The sequence below is a fragment of the Cebidichthys violaceus genome, unplaced genomic scaffold (assembly GCF_023349555.1).
Source record: "Cebidichthys violaceus isolate CVI_PGR_0920_01 unplaced genomic scaffold, fCebVio1.0.p SCAF_11, whole genome shotgun sequence".
Taxonomy (NCBI): domain Eukaryota; kingdom Metazoa; phylum Chordata; class Actinopteri; order Perciformes; family Stichaeidae; genus Cebidichthys; species Cebidichthys violaceus.
This window is the reverse complement of record NW_027176274.1, coordinates 6,608,307-6,625,335: the sequence shown is the minus strand read 5'-3', so window position 1 is coordinate 6,625,335 and position 17,029 is coordinate 6,608,307. Positions and strand designations below refer to the sequence as shown.

At 41.8% G+C, this 17,029-nt stretch overlaps 1 protein-coding gene across 6 annotated transcripts; it reads right to left on the bottom strand.

Annotated features, from left to right (window-relative positions):
* Nucleotides 1–162: 162 nt before the first annotated feature.
* On the bottom strand, nt 163–14,083 carry ddx3xa (DEAD-box helicase 3 X-linked a). Of its 6 annotated transcripts, XM_068702193.1 has the most exons (21): nt 13,937–14,083; nt 13,762–13,834; nt 12,834–12,885; nt 12,453–12,500; nt 11,696–11,755; nt 8,664–8,837; nt 8,262–8,385; nt 8,021–8,122; nt 7,827–7,926; nt 7,618–7,753; nt 7,351–7,448; nt 7,153–7,251; nt 6,888–7,048; nt 6,640–6,784; nt 6,409–6,553; nt 6,041–6,091; nt 4,794–4,975; nt 4,089–4,206; nt 3,808–3,964; nt 3,445–3,575; nt 163–3,333 (listed from the first exon to the last, which is right to left on the bottom strand). In XM_068702193.1, the coding sequence occupies exons 2-21, from the start codon at nt 13,804–13,806 to the stop codon at nt 3,239–3,241; spliced, it is 2,223 nt and encodes a 740-aa protein (XP_068558294.1). In that variant the 5' UTR covers nt 13,807–13,834; nt 13,937–14,083; the 3' UTR covers nt 163–3,238. The 6 variants fall into 6 exon arrangements, with proteins under 6 accessions (XP_068558294.1, XP_068558323.1, XP_068558303.1 ...); XM_068702222.1 differs by having other exon boundaries at nt 8,730–8,837; nt 13,762–14,083; XM_068702202.1 differs by lacking the exon at nt 6,041–6,091 and having other exon boundaries at nt 13,762–14,083.
* Between the last annotated feature and the right edge of the window lie 2,946 nt (nt 14,084–17,029).

The following is a 17,029-nucleotide window of genomic DNA, read 5'->3' as shown; positions in this document are numbered from 1 at the left end:
CGCAAATTCAAAGACGCGTCAACCGTGAAACTGTCTAAAATATATTTGACTGCTTTAGAGTCTAGATGGACCTTTTGAGAACAGAACACTCTGCTGTGTTTGGGTTAGCAGTTGTTACTGGGCCTTAACACCGGTTTGAGGAAATAACACAATCCACACAGATACATTTACAAATGAAATCTTTATATTTTTTCTCAAAAGAAATGAAGCCCATCCAATCTCTACCAAATTGAATATTTGCCGCCCGTCCACCCGGAATCCACACAAGGCAACAGGCTGCTGCTACAGGTCTTCTCTGCACAACTACAGTAAACAAGTCTTCATGAAACATGCTGGATTCTTCCAGATAATTTTTGCATTCAAACATTTTATTTTGGTAAAATCATACAATTGCACAGCTGAGTATTTCCCATGCGGTGCAGTAGCCTATAAGCTAATACAGAAAGCAAAGTCTACGTCTAAAGAGCTCCGGGGTTCTCTGGAGAATGTGGAACACGTCTCGGGTTCTGCCTGCAACAACCTGCACAGAACCTTCCCGTTCATCTCAAACTAATTCCAACAGCTGCCTTGGAAATCAATTGTGCAGACGTGTTCTACATTCAGAGGGAACTCCAGAGGGTTCATATTATGCAAATACAACAATGAGAATAAACCACATGTTTGTTTCTTTAAGGATTGCCATGTGCCAGACATTCACTGGAGAAAAATAATCATCAGGTCAAATTAGAGTAAAGAATCAATAATGCACACAATTGGAGAATCTGAACACTTCAGCACTGATATGCTTAAGATTTTTTTTTGCTCTTTTGACAGCTATATTCCAAACCTTGGCATGTTTGTTCAATTCCATTTCAAATTTTGTTGACCAATTAATAGAATCTAATAGAGATGACTGGCCACGAGGAGGCCCTGAAACAGCTGTGGATATTATTTACTGAGTCCAATGTATCTTAAACATTAAAAAGCTCACACTACCCCGAAATATATAAATTTCACGCAAACAGGTGACATTCAACATTCAAGTGCCAGTGTTTTTTGTACTGTCTTTTGGTCAAGTTACTGAAACTTTCAAAGAATCACTTTGAGGCTTACAAAAATAAATATTTGTCAAAAATGCTTAATAAATTACACAAAACTAGCAGCAAAAGTAGAATCTAGAAATCTGTGCAAATGGCTAAATTCCCCCCGACTGCTAAATCCCCTGGTCCCAAATAAATCCTGGTTTAAACGTTTAGAACCTGTCCCCTTTGTAAACAAGCTGCGTTTTTCACAATCTCCTCACACACAATATTTGGAAGCTTAAGGACACATATCCAAGACATCTATATAAAACTCTAGATGTGCAATAAAAGAACTTTTGTAAAACTTGATGGGCACGACGAACAAGGGCCTACACACTTAAATCAAGTAGCACCATTCAATCTCAAGTTCTCAACACTGTCAGTGCATCCGCTTATAGTTCAGTTTCTTAAAAATAAAAAAAAAAAAGGTTTCAAGGCACAACACACCCGATGAGAAAGTTGGGAGCATTTTGAGGTGAAACGCCCCGTCTCTCCTCCTCTCGATGGCTGCTCCTCTTTGAGAGGAAAAGCCTGCTCCGGCTTCACGAAGCCACAGATTTTTATACGTCTGAGCAGATGAACTCCCAGAGGACCCGACAGTACTTCAATGTGGTGGCCACTTGCCCCGCCCCCCCCCCCCCCCCCTCGCCTTTGGCCCCCTCCACAGTTACACTACGCAGCAATGGAAACCAAAGCCAAAACTCGGCGATGGCGGTGCACTTAACGCCGCGCCTACCCCCCCGCTCCCCTAACCCCAGTGGTCGAAGTGCTGCTCTAACCCCGCCGTCTCCTCGCTGTTTAATTGATAAACCTCAGTGATCACTCAAATGCCTGTCTCTTTAAGATGAACCCTGTCTCTTTAAGATGAACCATGCCTCCAACGCAGCTTGAAAAGAGAAAACGTTTGTAATTAAGTTAAGCCTGCGACTCAGTTCACGTGTCTTTCCTCCTTGACCAAAAAACAAAACACTTGCAAGCGTAGAATACCATCTGGGCCTCGTGGTTGCCGGTCGATTCAGTAAACACTAACACCACGCTATGCCCTCCCGATGCTGTGGTCCTTTATGCAGCCATTTTGAACTTCACTTTCAAGATGGCAGGCATTTTTTGTTTTGATACATGTTTGTAGAGAAACAATTCAAAAATCAAAAAACTGACTCCAGTTTTTCAATTTTGCACACACCTGCACCAAAAATGTCTCAAGTAAAAATAAACAAAAAACACCGCCCACTTAACGTAGCTAGCACTTGGTAGCGTACTAGCTGCCGTAACACTGTCAAGTCAATTTAAAAGTGTGGAGTAACAAGTTCCAGCAGTGATTATTCTTGTTTAAACCTCAGCGATCATTGGCACTGAGCTTAATGACTTCTGTGTTTCTTAAGATTACAATAGGAATGGCTATTTCAAAGACTATCATATCCATAAAAAGGAGCCTGTCCAGGATAGAGTGAGCAAAAAAAGAAAGAGAAAAACAATGTAACTTTGTCCCTTAGGATTAAAATACGGTTGCCTCACAGAGCGGCCCAGTTTGAGTTAGACGTAGTAATGGCTCCATTAGCTGTTTGACTATAGAAAAGGCTACATGATGTTCCTGCAATAAATTTGAAGTTCAAATGGAATCATGACTCAGCGCCACAATACCCCAGAGTGTTTGCCAAGGTTTGATTAAGTCCAAGCTTATATTACCTTTCTAATATTTTTTTCACCAAACAATATAGTAAAATCAAATTTAGAGCTCTTGGCCATGTTCATCTGGTGAAATGAAAACATAGATTTCCTGTCTAAATTCCAAAAGGCACAGTACATTAACATACAAATGATCCTCAGGTTATTCGATTGTTTCGTTTTGTTTGTTTTGTTTTGTCCACAAAAAGAACAAAAATACTTTTAACAATGAAAGCCCGAAGTTGCTATCGGACAATGCATGTCAGCATCCATGCTCACTCTGAGGTGTGCGAATCTCTGCGTTCTCCGGTGCATCAAACGTGCTGGTGGACTTTTCCTTTGCCTCGTGCTGTGCACTTCCGTTTTGAGAGAAGCATAATGGCAGAGAACCAGGGTTGGTAATGTACTGTGTGTCAGTGAAGCTACACAGGGAGGGTTTGTTGTTATGGTCTGGCTTTAAGTTAACATGTGGTTTCCCTTGGGTTGGCATTGCAACCTGTTTCCTATGGCGACTAGTTGCCCCACCAATCCACACTACCAGAGTGGCTGTAGTTGCCTCCGTAGCCGTCGTTGTTGTAGAAGTTGCCGCCGCCGCCACCAAAGCCACCTGTGGAGGATCAAGTCAGCATTATTTAAATCAAATATACGATTGTTTTAGGTTGTACATGGATGTTTTAATGGTGTTAAACAGATTAAAAGGGGAAAGATGGTGTCGTACCTCCTCCGCCGCCAAAGCCACGATTTCCTCCATGGCCTCCAGAGCTACGCCCACCACCACGGCTGCTAGTGAAGTTTCCGGGGCCACCAGACGTCTGACGGTAGTCTCTAGCTCCGAAACCGCCAGAGAACCTTCACAACAACGTACGTTTGTTAGATACAGAATTTATGAAGGTACTTTTTAAATATCACAAGTGGTTGAAGCCAAGTAGGTTTTTGTGTGTGGATGTGATCCAGAAGAACAATGCAAAGCAGCAAGAGTTCAAATGTTTTACTACACAAGTTCACATTAACGAGGCCCAAAAGGAGCACCGTTTGTCACATGACTAACACCTGACCATGTGTCCCTGTTTGAGACAATTACCTCTTGGAGCGTCCACCCCGGGTGGTGCTCTTGTGCTGGTGCTCGTAGGCCAGGCTCTCGAGCCAGGAGGGAACCTCCTGGTGGGCCTCCACCAAAATGTCCAGCAAATCTTTGGTTATGTTGCTGTTTTTGTCGTTAAAGAACGACGTGGCCAGACCTGCACAAAATAATGAAAGATTATATAGAGATGTTAAAATATGGATCGACATAACCGATTGAAAATTTGTTAAAAAAAACAAACAAAAAAAAACAACAACTAAAGGAATGAAAAAAGTCCGTACCAAGGTTGCCCACACGTCCCGTACGGCCAATACGGTGAACGTATTCCTCAATGTCACTGGGCAGATCAAAGTTAATGACGTGCTTCACATTGCTGATGTCCAGACCTCTGGCAGCCACCTGGACAAATAAGGAATTAGAAAAGTAAAGTTAGAAGAAAATACTATAAAACTGAAGATGGTGAGATCACAACAAACAACTTTCAGTCGAGAGCTTCGTTTTGACCACAGTTCAAATAACTTGTAGAACTTGATAAGCAGATAAAAAAAGTTTGTTCAACCAAAGCCACAGATTGCTCTATGACCCAGTTGGCCGCGTTCCTCCAACATTTCTTCCCCTAAAAGGCATTTTGTATAATGCCCCCCCCCCCCCCCCCCCCCCCTTTTAAAACAGTCAACAAAAGAGCCGTTGAGCTTACATTCATGGGGATCATTTCTAGTTATGATACTGTAATATTTGCACTTTTTAGAATACAAGTTCAGCATAACAAAGCTTCTTCAAATGAGCCCAGAGGAACCATGTTGCAATGATGTTATATTTCACAACAGTAGCTCACATGAAAGATATTACACGATTAAAAGAAAACAGAGAGCACACAAATCTAATTTAAAAAGAAAAAAGAAAAAAGGAAAACATTGTTTTAGTGTTTCATTTAATTGGAACCAATCAAGACGGTCTCAGTTAGGAAAATCACGATGACTACTTACAGCTGTAGCCACCAAGATGGGGCAGCGTCCGGACCGGAACTGATGCAGAGCCTCCTCTCGGTCTCTCTGGGACCGGTCTCCATGGATGCTGGTGCAGGAGTAACCCTCGTGGTAGAGGAAGTCCTCCAGGGCATCGGCTCCTTTCTTGGTTTCCACAAACACCAGAGTTAACGACTCTTTGCCTGCGAAGCCGGAAGCAAGAAGGAGGACGAGACAAAAACGGGAGGAGAGCAGGATAAAGAGCACGAAAGGGGAGGGGGGAGAGAGGGAGTATAAATCATTGATAACTGGGTACAGATGGATGTTTCTAACTAAAAGATGGGAGCAGGAACTTAAAACTGCCAGCGATTACAAGATCATGATGTAAATGACAATCGAAAACCAAATGACAACTTAAAAATGGAGACATGGATTGCATAAAAAGCTTTACAACTATTAATTGAGAACCATGGCTTCAGGTTTTCTGCACATGGTACTAAAGATAACTGATACCGGTGCTTAAGTTTGGCTTGGGACATCCTTAGTTTAAACAATTATTGAACTGTAAGATATTTAATATAATAAAAAGGGCTGACGGGTGAAGGGATACACCGGAACTTTAAAATGAAGCCCACATCAGCCCAGTTACACTAGCTCAGTTTTAAGTTGGAAAAAGGTCACTTGGATTGCAATTTACAAGCAGTTCACCACCGCCAAGGCTCCTCACCCAAGAGACAAGAGTGTGCTTTACCAGGCTGTCCAAAAAAAGAAAATTGCACCGTAGCTTGCCTTTCATAGTGGCAGCGAAAATTGCGAGAGATGTCTCAGCACACCATCAAAAGAAACATTAATACGGTCCTTTTTTTATTCTCCCTCGTGGCAGTTAAACGGTCTAAACTAGACCTCTAGAAGTGACAGTTTGGTGCCATTAAATCCGTCACAGCCATCTGAGAGCTCTTTCTACGACCACCAGCCACCGTGGTCACGCCGAGTCGGCTGACCTTAGCACCGGTGTTGATAACGCACCAACTCTAAGACTAGGAAGGACTTCCTTTTTAGAGGAGAGAGACTGAGTAACATTGCAGAATTTGAGTCAACAGAATGCAAGGAAATGCTATCGTTGGTCCTAGAAGCTCTTTTTGGAAATGAAAGGAACAAAAAAAGGTGAGACAGCATGTCAGCTGGGAAGCAGAGGGACAGGATGGACTGTGGGATGTGATGTCTCTGGTTTGTGGGTCAGAATGAAATTATGATATGTTCACACTTACCGGGTTTCTCGGGGGCCTCTGGCACATTTTCCTGAACATCACTGGGAATAACTAAGATAAAACCAAACCGGCCAGTAAACGTAAGACTTCTCAGTACACAAATATAACAACTTGAGATCAATATGGAGACGCAAACCCACTGAACACGGCAAGTTATTTCAGTGACTGCTCACCACCCCTGTATGACATTTTGTTTATACATTTTATCTTTCACGGCAAGGTCTTGCTATAATGAACAACATTTGTTAGCATAGATGAAGCTAAGTCAATATTAGCTTGATATGTGGCAGACTGAGAAATACACGATGATGGATTAGAGCCCTATGTGACCGTCATGAGTGTTTCATAATTACGGATGCATTTCTCACCTGTGGCATTGAGCAGATCAAGGAGGAAGGACCTCTTGTCATTCTCTTCGACCCAAACCACCTTCTGGGTGATGTTTTCTGAAGTGGAACCAACACGGCCCACTGCCAGGAAAATGTAGTCCTCCAGGAAGTCACGAGCGAGGATCTATGCAAATAAATTTAAACAGATCAGTATGCAGATAATTAACACATTTAGCAAGACTGGTTAAACTTATTGACCGTCCGACCTACCTGAATCTCCTTGGGGAAGGTGGCACTGAACATCATGGTCTGGCGGACGCCTTTAGGCGGCATCGTATCCTGCTCCACAATGCGTCTGATCTGTGGCTCAAAACCCATGTCCAACATGCGGTCAGCCTCATCCAGGATCAAGAAGCTGCAGAGACGCAATTCACATTTAATTCCAAAATTAAAATAACAAGTATTGAGTCTGTTGTTTCAACAAAAAATTTCTTCATGGATCCCCGTGTTCTACTGACTTGCAATAGTCCAGACCGATCTTGCCCCTCTCCATCATGTCAACCAGACGTCCAGGTGTGGCCACCAGCAGGTGACAGCCTCTCTCCAGCTCCCTGATCTGCTGACCAATATCAGCACCGCCATACACCACGCAGGGGCGCACACGAGAGCGATAGGCAAACTACAATGTAGGGGGAAAGGAAAAGAAATGTTTTAAGATGCATATTCAATGTTCAGGCAAAACTAGTTTTCTCTTCTTCTATGTGGCGTCGGATAGTCACTCACCTTTCTCGCCTCATCGTAGATCTGCAAGGCCAGCTCTCTGGTGGGAGCCAGAACCAGGGAGAGTGGGTACTGCTTACGGCGGCCATACCTTCCACTATCCTGATTATGAAAGAAATAAATGTTCATTAGCCATCAAGTAAGCAATCGAATGGCAGGATAAGTTCAATCATTGTGCATTTTCTTTCCGCCACCCAATACCTGTCCATTGTTCTTGGCGGCCTGCAGAGCCTCTCCTGGCCCGTCGCTGTAAATTTGACTAAGCACTGGCAGCAAGAAAGCAGCAGTCTTTCCAGATCCTAGAAGACACACGATTACTTTAGACTACCTAAAACAAAATATAAAACCATGGAGCCAAAAGGTGCAAGCTAAATGATACATCAAGCTCGACCAATGATAATCTAATAAGAGAAAAGGCTGGTTGTCTACTTAAGGCTGCACGCATTGAGAATATGTAGAAATACTCACCAGTCTGGGCGCAAGCCATCAAGTCTCTCTTGGACTTGATGATGGGGATCGCGTGCTTCTGAACCGGGGTGGGACAGGTGTAGCGGGTCAGGTTGATGTTCCCCATGATGATCTCGCCCATGTCCACATCATGAAACTACAGAATAACCAGACAGTCAGTAAAAAGGCACGTTTCTATTTAAAAACTATAATTCTATATATAGACTTACGCTGTCAATGTGGGGAGGGCAGTTGCTTCCGGTTGCCTCCACGGGAATATCATCATATTTCTCAAAGTTTATCCCAGTGTTGCTTGCAGCAAAAAGCTCTCTGGAAAACAACATTAGCAAAAGTTGAGATCGAATCCAAATACAAGATTGCCGTATTTGTGATTGTGTTATCTGTGAGCAAAAATCTTTCTTACGCTTCCTGGCGCTCGTTGGGAGCAGTGGGCTTGGACCAATCGTCATTGGACTCGTCTCCCCACCGGCTGCTTCCACCGCCAGAAAAGCCCCCACGCTCATATCTGTACACATAACCAGTGTGTTAATGTGTGGAGCCAAAAGAAACCCTTTAATGTCTTATTTAATACAACAGTATCTGCCCATTATTACTGGCTCAGAAACTCAACGCACAGTACGTTATCAAATGTTAATGTTACACACCTTCCCCTTCCGCCTGACCCACGTTCATTGAAGAAGGTAGACTTGGATCTGTCTGTACGTCCACCGAAGCTGTTGTAGGCAGCATCCCTCGGAGCTCCTCCCCAGTTGCCATCTCCACTAAATCCTGTAACGAACACAGCCGGTCAGCGACACCTTTGTACAAATCGGCGGTCATCAGATGGCGCCGCTTTCTTACCAAAAGCGGCGCAAAGATCATTCCCGTAAGTGGACAGCTATCTATTTTTTTATAACTGCAAATCCATTCTGCAGAGTAGTGTTCTGCTAATGTAACTATGTGTAGCAAGGGTGGGGGAGGGCGAAGTTTCCATCTTAAAACTACACCGTCACTCTAAAAACCAGGGCTATAGTTTGACATTTTAAGGCATGACAGGGTTTTCCCACCTGCATTTTGCAATGGTTGAGTAAACGGGCCTCCACCCCTGTTACCACGGTAGGCGCCACGCCCACCTCTATCATTGCGAGGGGGTCCCCGCCCTCCAAAGCCCCCATTTGTGCGATTGTCGTGGTAACCATTCACAAATCCATTGCTGCGGCCGCCGTCCCATCCAGGCGTATCTTTGTGGAAAGACAAAAAAAATTGAGAGGCTTGAGAGGAAAAGAGCACGATGCTGCACATTTGTGTCAGAAAGCAAATACTCAGACTCCCTATTAGCCATAAGTCGCTCTTTTGGAGACTGACCTACTAAAAAAAAAAAGAAAAAAAGCAACATTGTCATGTTGCCATCCAATAGTTCAAAAGAAATTGGGCAAAAAAAGCAAAGCAAGTTCTACACCTGAGGCTATGTCACAATAACATGACTGGGCAGACCGGCCACACAGATCTAGTATGGTGAGGATCTGTATTCATACCTGTGGGTCAACAGGTGAGGATCTATATTCATACCTGTGGGTCAACAGGTGAGGATCTATATTCATACCCGTGTTGTAGATCCATCCATAGCTTCAAAAAGTGGAGGATGTGCCAGTTTTGTGTTTCCTATACTGATTGCATAACATACAATGATAAAAAAATAAAAATAAAACTACACTGTCTAGTATTTTCCAAACACGCTCAAAATGTACCATATTGATGGTAACAGGTCAGTTTGGGGGAAATTTGGGGCCTCTCAGAGCTGCATCGCAATCACAATAGGCAAGAAAGTGATAAATACAATTACAGATGTGGCATTCAGACTTTTCCCCCTGTTGAGTGCAAATGGTAAGCTTAAGCTCAAATCTATTTTAATTCATGTACCAAAAAACAAAAAAAAAAAAAAAAAACGACTGCGACGCAATTTGTGGTGAAATTTTGTCACTCGGACGGGTATCAGATAATGATGAATGTGCAATCTGCAAACATTGCAAAGCACACCGTGCAGCAGTGTGAAAGCCCAACTTTCTTAGACAGTTCATCAACCCACCAAAATGGACAAAAACAAGACAACGCTACTTAAACAACGCAAGTTCTAACTTGATCGCAAAGCCGTCTGTTGCAATGGCCCGTATCGGTGCATCTTAGCTACCAAACACATGAAAGCTGCAGTAGAGCAACCATCTCCTTCTCTAAGCAATGTCGGATTGACCACATCATGTGTAGCTTTCAAGTAAAAGGCTCAAGTAGTTTCCCCTGAACCGTGTTTCCAATGAATTGCAGAGACTGGGGCGAGCAGACAGTCTTTTATTTCCCGCCACAGTTTCATAATGAAACGAAAATATTCCATTTCCTCTGCAGCAAAGTATGAGCTACAAGTGGTTTGGTGAATCCAACAACACTGGTTGAAAACTGTTTGAGTATGTCCCCTAGAACGGTCTCACATCTCCAGGTGAGCGTTGGTAGCAAGGTGCGCCTCTCTCGACAGCAAATTAACCGCATATTCTGGAGGCGCTTGTGCAGCAACACAAGCCGGCTTAACTTCAACAACCACATGTTGCAAGACTCCTTTTACTCAAGAGCTATACTCGGCATTGACAGTCTGCTAGCCCAAAAGAACATTTCTGGTGCATTGTCACACTTGCACATGAAATGCAGTGCAAACCAGCTAAAGGTTCCTTCGGCGCGCATGTGAACCACGGATTATTTTCCCAGTTATGTCAATGCAGCAATGTAGAGCTTTTGTTGCAAAATAAAATCCCTAATTTGATTTCATGACTGCAATTAACAGAGGTTAAAAAGGTATGAATGTTTGAACAATGCAGTGGATCAAATATACTCGATTTATTGCGGCTTGCACTCTCTTGATGGAGTGTGTGTGTATGAGGCGTGTCTTTTTGTTTGGAGAGAACAAAAGGTAATAAAGCACCAAATTAAGTTTATATGTGATGAGGTAAGGGCATTGATGTTTCGCGGTATGTGTATACACACACTATGCATTGAGCCATTTGACGAATTTTCAGTCAATTTTATAAGATAAATTACCAATTAAATACAAACCACCATTTGAAAAATATAGTACGCATCAACGGGTGAAATAACAGTTATGTTATATTAGACATATTGTGGCATAGTGTAAAAATGTGGATATTATTGAAAAGCTTTATCGCCCAGCCCTACTTTCACATCGGCTCATTATTAGTAAGACAGCCACTAGTGATGCAGTGCAGTCTTGTAGGCACCATCCCCATGCATCATAAGCAGCTTTAATTGCAAGCTTTAACACCGTTAGGCCCAGATTTCTGCTGCTTTTTTCTCAAGTGACCATGACAAAGCAAGGGCACATTGATTACGCCCCAGTGTTCAGCTATATATGTACACACTATGTAAATCTGCCAACAAGTAGATGGCATGCAGGTAGAGGTCAAAGTATACCACATCTGTTTCGCCGCCCCCCACTGTAGGCCTGGTAAAAGGCAAACTCTTGAGAGGCCAGTCTTGGGTAACCTGAGCAAAGGTAGGGAAGCAGGCTATAAAAAGACCCATAACTACTGACGCATACAGTGCGAGTGTTGGGCTTGACTACACTAATAGTCACCAATCTTACAGTCATCCCTCCTGCTGTATAGATATTTTATGGAGTGTTTGCTCACACTCTGCCTGCCATGGTTGTGGGTACTGGTTAGAAGAAACTTGGGGGACATTTGCAGGTGAAATATGGGCTTACATATACAATTGAAGAAAACACTTTTTTTTTTTTAGAGAGAATCATATGCTTCAATAGATAAAAAAATTCCACTCACTACAGTCAAGAAAAGCATTAACCCAGCAAGCGTATACTTATAGAAAAGTGCCCATTATTTATGACATATTTTGAATGCAAGCATCCTAGTAGAGAGAGAAGCACATTAATTAATCATGAGCTCGTCATTAATCTTTACTGTAAAGTGTACAGCTTGAAAACTCTCCCTCTTCACACTGGCTTTGCTGGTGTGTAAAATGGCTATTTCATGCATCTGGAAATGCAAGTTGCCCTCAGCGAAAGCAGACAGAAGGGACTTACAGAGATTTACTGGTGCCACTGAATAACCGTACTGTCTACCAGCGGAATAAGCATTTCCTGCTGTGGAATGAGAAAACAGTAAAAATGAGAAAAAAACGTCAAGTGTGCAATGACACAGTACCATTATGCCAAGATTTTTTTTTTTAAAAGTAAAATTATCTGGCAAATTATGCCAGGCACAGCATTTGTCTTGATTTAACGCCTTTAAGAGGCACAACAAGTACAGGATAAAAACTTCAAAACCACCTCATCCTAGCTACAAAAACATTGTTACAAATAACCCACCCTCCACATTCCCCTTCATCAGAGCAGCCAAATGCTAGCACTCCTCTTACTCACATGAGATACAAGAATAAACTTGTGAAAGATTACCAATGACAAAAGTTCAAATGTGACATAATTTAGAAATTTGCCTCATTCTCTTCCTTATGATCAGCCTGGAGTGTACGTTTCAGGGTAGGACAGTACCACTTGTCCTACTTCATTCAAGCCAAGATAAGCACAGAAAAACGACTTGACTTTCCCTCTTTCTGTGCACTTCTAAAAGACGAAAAATAAATCGGAAGCAGCAAAAACACTGCAGAACATCTTTGTCTTGGCTGGTAAAGATCAATTGAGACACAATTAACCCCGTTTTCTCAATTGTGCTTGCTTTTACCTTGCTCTGATGGGCTTTAAACACTCAGAAGAACACCACAAGCCAGACCTGTGTTGATGGTCTGACTGTGGGTCAGTAAGAGCATTTGATTAAACTTACCGTTTTTAGGTGCATCTTTGTTTCTCAAGTGAGGTGGAATGTAACGCCCTGGATGGAGGTACAAAAAGAGTCATGTGCCATATACAATACACTCATTCTTAATATTGGCATTATTGACAAACTGACGGTATAAATACAAGACCCTTTCCTGTCAATAGTTGATTGTGTGGCATAATGTTCCACTATTGGAAATCAGTAATACTATATTGTAATTCTACACGTCTCATTTACTAGAGAACACCAGTGGTTTGCATTAGCCACTTTATTACAGTCATCAATACAGAAGTAGCAGATTGTGAAAACTACACGAGGATCAACTAATGCTTATGTCATCAATTTATTACATTGACGTATTTTAGTAAGATCTGCTTTATTACTTACTGCCAGTTCCTCCGCCTTGTCCGTCAGCAGAGTTCAAGTCTAGGGCAGCAAGCTACAAAAAAAAGGGGAAATTGTAAGAATGCCATTTGGTTTAAATTGAGATTAGCAGTTAACTCAGAAACTATCAATAATAGACAATGAAGCCACACACACACACACACACACACGATGACTATTGATTAAATAACTTGATAATCTATTTAATATCTCAAACAACTATCAAACCAATACTAAACCGGTTTAATTGCTTATTAAAACGGATAAATGTACCCAACTACCGCCATGGCATGATGGCACAACCACGTAGTATGCGACCATCAAACAGAAATGCTTACTAATTAAATAGACAAAACAAAAGTTAGTAGTTTATTAGATCACTTTAATACATACAGTACAATCTAAGTCGATGTGGTTAACGTTACTCACTAAATGGTTTATTTACTTGAGAGAGTTTACATTTCAGAAACATTAATGGTGGCTAAAAAAAAATCGCTGCCCAACATTTTTTTCCTGCGCCACGTTTCAGGTCGAGAAGGCCCAACGTTAGCCGGGCTAACTTCGTAGGACACCGGCAGAATCACATAAATGTTAGCTAACCTTATAGGTTTCACGTAATTTAAATATATCTCCACACAATTTGAGTTTCATACTACATTAACAATTGTTAGCCTCTCCAAAAAAGCGAAACACCGAACTAACACGCTTAGTTCCCAGCGTAGTGACGAGCTCCGCCATCACAATCTTCTTCTCTACAGCGACATCGTTTCACCTCCATTTTAGCAGCCGCAGCGTTAGCTTAGCTGGAGGCTAGCGACTTAAGCTAACGAAGCTAACCTCTTTCTCTGTCGAAACTACGTGCGAGTTGACGGGAAAAAAACACATTTTTTTAAAGAAACAAATAATCAAGTAAGGAATTAAAAGTACTCACCTGCTGATCTAGACCGTGTGGATTATCAACGACCACATGACTCATAACTAAAGAGAGTAATGGGGGATTATTTCTGAAGAGAAAGGATTTTCTTTTGTTAGCACGACCCGGCTAAATGCTGTTATGTGAAATTCCTTTTTCTGTACAAAATTACGACCTTGAACCAACGGTTTACCTGTGAAGTTAGCTTAGACGATTGCGTTTGCTTTAAATAAATAAAACGACGGTTGTTATAAATATAAATTCCGTTTTTAAGTTTCCAAATGAAATGATTAAAGTGAAGCTGTAGAACAGGAACTCTGCCGGCAGGCTTGACCGTGGTGGAATGAGACACGGAGGGCTCAGGTAGCGCGAGATATCGCCTCTGTAACCTCAGGCCAACGGGTCCGTTGAGCAAATCTCGCGAGAGTTCTCTTCATCTCAGGGATCGGTGTAGAAAAAGCTGCTATTTTGAAGACACATGAAACCAATCATTGAGGCAGTGGTGGAAGAAGTAAATTAAGATTCTAATACTAAAACACCACTTTAAGTTAAAGTCCTGCATTCAAAACATTAAACCATTTTTTAAAGTGTGTAGGAAAAAAGTATTAATAAGTATTGATAAACTTTCACTAAACCGAGGAGGGATCTTTCCTCTTCCACTTTATGTCATATGCACAGAGAGTAGACTAAATTAACTAAATTAATTGTAAGACAACACCTTGGATAAACTGAATGATAATCTGAATTACATAGAGTGCAAACATATATAAAGTATATGGATCTGGGAAGACGAGCAATTTTCCAGCTGGGCCACACATCCTTCTCTGTACCACAAAGACAGTGAGACAAAGAGGACAGACATTTTATTCATAAGAAACACAACAATACCATTCACACAGAGGGAGAAGGCTTCTCTGAGTCTCAGAGAAGCCTATATACTGTATATCTGTAGTGTTTTATATAAACTGTTTACCCTGATTGGTTACAAACGTCCTTTAAGGTCAGCAGGGTCTCACATAAGCTCAACTAAAGCCTTACCCCGTCTCCTCCACGCACAACCCCCTCCTCTCATTCTTTCTTCTGGCAGTGGGCCCTCTGTTCTGCATACAGTGCAGGCTGTGAGGCCTGTTCTAGTCATTTATCCCCTGACTTTATGCTGTGCCAGTAGAGTGGGGGCTGAGTGGACCATATGTTGCTGGCATAAGGTACACAAGAGGTAATTGGTCACTCGGGGAGAGGTCAACTGGTGTGAAGTTTTCTGAAATGGCACGCAATGAGTGAGGCTGGAGCCCACTGGAAGTCTCCTTTACTCCAAGGTATCACTCCTCAAGTAAGATTCTGTCCACCAATCGACAGCTGAGATGAGTCAATGTAACAATGTATACAAGAAAAAGGGACCCTCTCTGTAGATTTATTCACTGAAACCAGAGTCATTGTTCATATTACTTCTTTGAGCCTCTTTGGCAGGTTAGGCAGGAACATCAGTGTTTATGTTTGCACTTAGCTGCCTCAGGTTTCAACTTGCTTTCCCGTAATTATTAGTCATTCAGTGACATATGGCATTATATGACGGCAGGCAGGCCAAACACCAAGGTGCGCCAATTGACTAAAAAAATGTTGCTCAACTTGATAAAAGTAGCTGTGAGGTCTTTAAACTAAGTATATGTTTCAAAACTTTTCAGCTCTTCTGTCTTTTTTTTGGGAACCCTTGAACTCTCTGGGTTTTTGGCAACCACTCTTCAAATATTCTCAACACAAAAACTAATAGTGGACTTTTTAGTCTGTCCTTCACACAATAGGCTTCTTGAGGTGTGTGTGGCAGGATTTGTTGCCCCATCTGCTGGACATAATACAAGTTCATATTTACACCAGAGTCCATTCAGCCACTCAATACTGTTTATTTTCTATCATACAAATACTTTTTTTTGTAGCAGCATCAACCGAACTTCCATATTTTATGTATCACTGTCAATTAAACCAGATTTTCTAAACAACAGTATCCATCAACATGAATAAAATACAAACATGTACATTCTTTTGAACAAGGTCTTTATACGTGATACAATTACAGCATTGTTAGCCCAGTTCCCTACCGTCTACTCCAAAATGAGCCGTCATTATTAACAGTAACAAAGATATCTTCAACAGTTTTTACAGATTAATAGACCATTAACCTGCTGGGGGACACTACACTCTTCACAATGATACACAGGACTGAAGTATATATACAGTATGTGCAGGACCATTACTTGGCTAGGAGCAGTGACTTCCTGGTGTCATGTCACTGTAAAATATACACAAAAGTTCATTTGTGAGCTTTAGAGATGTAGAGCAGATTTTGTCAACTATAGCCAGAGCAAAGCTGTCTTCCTGTTTCCAGTCTTTTTGCTGAGCTAAGCAAATCATTACTGGGCCCCTATTCCATGTGCAGACATGAGAGGGGTATAAATCTTGTTGTCCAACACTCAGGAAGAAAGCAAATATTTCTCAAAATGTCAAACTGTTCCTTTAAATACACAATTTGGCCAAATGTTTGTGGACACCTCTGTTTATGACCCTGTGTGTACTTTTGGTCTGACTCGTTCTTTCCTGGTTTGGTTCATTTCAATGAATGCAGAAACCAACTTCTAATACTGGTTACCAGGCTGATAGCCAGGCATCGGTTTCTGGTTGCTGAAACTGAAAATACGGTTGCTATATATTTTGTTATAAAGATTTTAAGATACTATGCAATTATACATCAGCTCAATCATGAAAATGTAACAAAGAACAAAAGCTTCATTACAGTATCTGAACAAAATGCTTTGTAGTTTATGTTATACTTTCGAGAACTTGAATCTTAATAGTTATAAGTTAACATGTCCACCTTCAATCCCTCGTGTACAAAGTCGTATATTTGGGTGCATGATTCGCTGTCCCGATTGTTTTATATGTTAAAAAGTGGTTGCCTGTTACTGTCGAGCCCAGGAGTGGAAATCTTGCAGCAGCATACAATCATTTTTACAAGAACAAGTGTTCTTTCCAACATTGTGTCATCAGTTTGTGTTTGTCCATTTCCTTTTTCAACATGATGTCTCCGTCCACAGAGACATACAGAAATGGTTTCCCCAGCTCAGAACTTTACTGGTCTGCTCAGAGCCCTGACCTCAACCCCACCAGACACATTTGGGATGGAATGAAAACAGACTGAGCTGTGAGTGGAAGGGCTGGAACCAGAAGAGTGAAGGCTGCTACAGCAGCACATTCATGATCCGGGTTGTAAGATAAGATGTCCAACAATCACATA

What these genes read in the sequence shown, in the direction of transcription:
- ddx3xa (XM_068702193.1), bottom strand. Translation starts at nt 13,806, where the DNA reads ATGAGTCATGTGGTCGTTGATAATCCACACGGTCTAGATCAGCAG. An exon ending in GCCCTCCCCACATTGACAGC is followed by an intron (nt 7,754 to 7,826) that starts GTAAGTCTATAT and finishes GTTATTCTGTAG; the next exon opens with TTTCATGATGTGGACATGGG. An exon ending in GGGACGTGTGGGCAACCTTG is followed by an intron (nt 3,965 to 4,088) that starts GTACGGACTTTT and finishes TATTTTGTGCAG; the next exon opens with GTCTGGCCACGTCGTTCTTT.